At 39.9% G+C, this 4,570-nt stretch overlaps 1 protein-coding gene across 1 annotated transcript in view; it reads right to left on the bottom strand.

Moving 5' to 3' along the window:
- Positions 1-681: 681 nt before the first annotated feature.
- Positions 682-4,570, bottom strand: part of nkx1.2la (NK1 transcription factor related 2-like,a) — a 5,261-nt gene continuing 1,372 nt past the window's right edge. The window contains exon 2 of the mRNA XM_008429966.2: positions 682-1,655. Coding sequence (XP_008428188.1) covers positions 1,096-1,655 — 560 coding nt within the window. The 3' untranslated portion in view covers positions 682-1,095. The remainder of the gene's footprint in view (positions 1,656-4,570) is intronic.

A 4,570-nucleotide genomic window follows, 5' to 3' on the forward strand; every position in this document is an offset into this window, starting at 1 on the left:
GAACTGCTGATACACGGCAGGATGGACCCAAACCTTCATGTTATTTATGCCAAATTTTGACCGAACAAATCGAATTCCACAGCTGAAATCCTGACTCATCAGACAAATATCCCCCAGAAAAGTAAGAATTTTCTCGTGAATGGTGAGTGCCGGGCTGCACATTTGCAGTGAAAAGGTCATGGATTCAAATCCTGGCTTGGCAGCCTTCTACATGGAGTCTACGTATAAATTGATATTATGTACAAGTATATGGACTCATGTTTATCCTGACTGTGTGTATTGACTTCTAATGGAGTGGTGATCTGTCAAGGATGTATCCCACGTCTGGCCCAGTAATCACTGGAGATAGACACTCCTTCCGATCCACGGGTCTGTGCAGCTAAGCCTATAGAATCAACCTATCATGTGAACTATTAGATCTCCTTTTACAAGTTATTATGTCTAATAAAGAAAAAAAAATCAGCCCCACAAAAAAGACAATTAGATCTTAGACAAGGACAGCCATGAAAAGTATCATCATTATGTATTTTTTATCTAAATGTTTTTCGAGGTCTTTCCAGAACAGCAGCTTGTTTTTGAAATGTTCTTACAGTGTATTAAGCAGACACACACACACACACACGCACGCACACACCCACACACACACACACACACACACACACACACACACGCACACACACACACAAGCATGTTTTTACTGTTCTATGAAAAGTTACATTTATGTCATTTAGCTTAATCAGACAGGTGAAACATGTCAGCTTTCAAGACAGATATGCCACAGTTGGAGCAATAAAACAAAAGAAGGGGGATTTGTTAGCAACTACAGACGGAGAGGCTTTTGTGAAAACGAAGAACTCAGATTGGTTCATATTTCAACTCAAATGCATTATTAATATTTTCATCAAATTAAATCCTTAACACATTTCAAAACTCTGGATAAATGTGTAAACTAGCTGTACATCAATGAAACCTTAAAAAGTTAACATAACATGAACAATTAATATTTTCTGTACTGAAAATATTTTCACCAAAAAAAAAGAAAAGATTTCAAAAATGATTTGGCTCAAAGTCTGAGTCAGTTTCATTTGTTTTATGTCAGTTAAAGTAAGGTTGAACGAATCCACTTGGCATAAAGGGATGCAAGAGCCCCCCAGTGGATGAAAGCGGAACACCACCGGCTGTGTGGAAAATCACACTCCCAGAGCTGAAGTTAGAGAAAGTTTGGTGGAAGGCGCCGGAGCCTGAGCTGCAGGACGGTGGGTTTGGACTGACACTGACCAGGGAGCTGGAGCCGGTCTGTAAGGTGCTGTCCGCCCCGGGGTTCTGTTTTTTCCACTTGGTCCTCCTGTTCTGGAACCAGATTTTCACTTGCGTTTCGGTCAAACTCAGGGACAGAGCCAGGTTCAGTCTTTCGCACACGGACAGGTACCGAGTAGCGCGGAACTTGTTCTCCAGAGCCACCAGTTGCTCATATGTGAACGCTGTTCTGGCGCGTCGCGGTTTGGCGCACGCCTGGTCAACACGTCGCCGCTTGTGCGGTGATGAGTCCCGCGGGGTGACCACGGCTCTCCTGCATGCGTCCTCACGCTCGCTTGAGGAACACGTTAGAATGGGATCAGGAAGGACCGCTGGGTCTTCATCGCCTGTCTCTTCTCCTGTAAAGACAAAATAAGGTCAGCGCAGTGGCGCCACCAAGGGAGGGAAATGGGGGGCAAAGGACCCCAACATTGCAGGCCCAGTCAAGGAGAATATGTCCTATTTATATTGATTATCACCAGGGGTGAAAGTAGTTTTAAATTCTTTGGGGTACTATGACAAAAAAAGAATAATATATAGCTTCTTTGTGTGCTTTGGAGTTTCTGTGCTATTTTTTATTTGCAAAAATATAAAAGCTGGGTAGCTCTTCAATTGCTACAGAATAAAGCTGTATTTCCCTCAGCCCACTGGCTGCAATGCTGACACCTTGAGATGCCATGAGACCTAAATCCTGAACATCATGGCATGGAGAGCATCCCAGTTTTCCATGTCTGGCATATAACCATTCATTTTAGCTTTTAAACTGGTTATATTGATCCTGTGTCCAGACAGAGGGACAATCAGTAGCCCAGCATCATGACCTGTTTGTTCTGAAGATCCTGCAGCTTCCACTTCTCTTCCTAACATGGCGCCTCCTCACCCTGACTCTCATACTGACAGGAGGAACCACAGAGCTCTGTTAGGTTAAAGCTCATCTTCTGAAGTTGGGATATTTTTCCTCCAACAGGTTCCAGAGGAATCACCTCAAACCAGATGTTGGACTRGATTTTATTTCAMTGTCATTTGTRAATRTTAGCTHCTCATTTTCAACAGTGGAGCTATAAAGGTTGAAAAAGGTTATCATTAAGTCTCATCAACATCAATATTTCCACTAAATAAGAGGCAAAAAAATAATTAGTTTGATAAAGGAAAAGCCTCTCAGACTCTGAGCCCGACAGCACTAAACTATTTTTCATATTAGACAATTTATATAATTTCACATAATTATCGCAGTAGAAGCCATTTGTTTGTTAAATACTTAATGAAACATATTTACCGTGTTTGATGTTTGTTGTAAATGACGTATACTCACAAAGAACGAGGTAATTAGTTCAAGTTTATCGTTTATTGAACGTTCAGAAACTACAGCGGCTGTGATGCACAAAGACAAAGGTAAAACTACCCGAACAGGTGATCAACCCTAAACCACTCGCACCTTTTTACTCTCCATTTAAGCACAGCCGTTGCCATGGCAACCTCCTGCGCTCCACAAGCCGACCAGAGATTACGTTAAAAACATAACATTCAGTCCTTTACGATATCAGGTTTTCAGGCTTGATATTTATTTTGCAAGTATTAATAAACCTCTCATGAACACAGTGGAGGTTGATTAGTTTTAATTTTAAACTCCTGCTCTGCTCGTTATTTTGATAATGGAACCGAAACGCACAGAATTGCGCAACACCTTGTTGAAACAATAATCACTGAGATTATTATTGTTGTTGGGTCATTAATTTGAACACGTTTTGTTGATTTTTTTTGTTGTTGTTCTTTAATAAAATTATGAACGTTTTGATAAGGAGTCAGAGGAGGACGTGCTGCTCTCAGCCTCCTGGCGGCGTTCAGTTTGTCACCTAATGCTGAGATCGACTCAAAACCTTCTTCGATCGACGTGTTGCGGCCCTGCTCTAGCAAAGCACGAACAGTTCAGAAACAATATGAAATGGGAAAAAAGGTATTCATTAACTCATTAAGTCGTGTTTTAGATTGTTCTTGAAAAACTAATCAGTCACAGCTGATTAGTGGTTGCACTCATGGCTACATTGATTTTTTACAGCTGACAGCCGCTCCCATCTCTTGCCGGTACTGCGTACCCCCGCTAAATCTTTTAGGGGTACGCAGTACCCTGCCGTACCCCCCCTACTTTCACCCCTGATTATCACACAAAAGACCCCAGAGGTTCTCAAAGGCAGGTCATAAAAAATTAAACATGCAAACAAGACATTGAATTTAAAAAAGAGAGGCACAGTTGCTCATCCTATAATAATCAACAGATTTCTGTTGCATTATAACGTTTGAGGTATAAAGGACACTGAGTTTTTATATCAACTGAAATTACGTTGTTTTATCAAAAAAAAAAAAAAAACAAGAACATTTTTGGCATGCGTGTTTCACTTTATTTTCATTTAACACAATCTTCACAATCACAATCAGGCAACGTGGATTTGACTGGCCTTTCACTTATAGAACAAAATTTTAAAGGCGGCCTTAAACAGCAGCGCCTCCAGAAGGTTGTCAGGTGGGCGTGACGTATCGGGGCCATTTGAAATGCAGTTCGGATCCTGAGACATCGGGGCCACAGCTCTCTCTCGAAAAGTTACATTTTCATAAAACATACATCTTTGTTTAGGTAGTTATAAAATAACCCATAAAATACTTTTACAAGTTCTCTGCCTACAAACTGAGTTTTTGAATGAATGTGAATCAAGAAAAAAATGAGCCCTACAACTAGAGTGAAGGGCTGATGGAAAGAAATCTTTGGCTGAGGTAGTGACATTTTGCTGAAGTTTTGAAAATGTGTCTGACTTGGAACTTTTGCTCATTCTGTGTGAAAATGTTGCTCTAAAACTGAAAGAAACTGCATCTGCTCAGCGTCTTATGAATCTGATCCTTTCCTCATCTACATAAGTTCCCCTCTTTAGATTTTAAGCATGAAACACAATGTTCATCAAGCTCCCAAACCTCCATATTTCTTACTCCTTCATCTGCTAAAATAAATCAATATTCACACTTTTTTTTTTTACTCATTTGTATTTGTTTTGCTGTCTTTATTTTTCACTTTTTTCAGTACCTGCTAAGTTGACTCTGGCCATGCAAATTAATCTTTCAAATAAGCATGGATAATTCTGATTGTAAATAAGAGTTGTTGTTTTTTTATTGACAGCAGGTGATTCTTAATATAAAGTTTTTTCCTTTTTAAATTTACTAAAATAAAAAAATAAATAAATAAAACCCGCAAGGATCTCTTTTATATGCTTACACAGTATGGTTTTGT

Source organism: Poecilia reticulata, linkage group LG15 (genome assembly GCF_000633615.1).
Source record: "Poecilia reticulata strain Guanapo linkage group LG15, Guppy_female_1.0+MT, whole genome shotgun sequence".
Classification (NCBI taxonomy): Eukaryota; Metazoa; Chordata; class Actinopteri; order Cyprinodontiformes; family Poeciliidae; genus Poecilia; species Poecilia reticulata.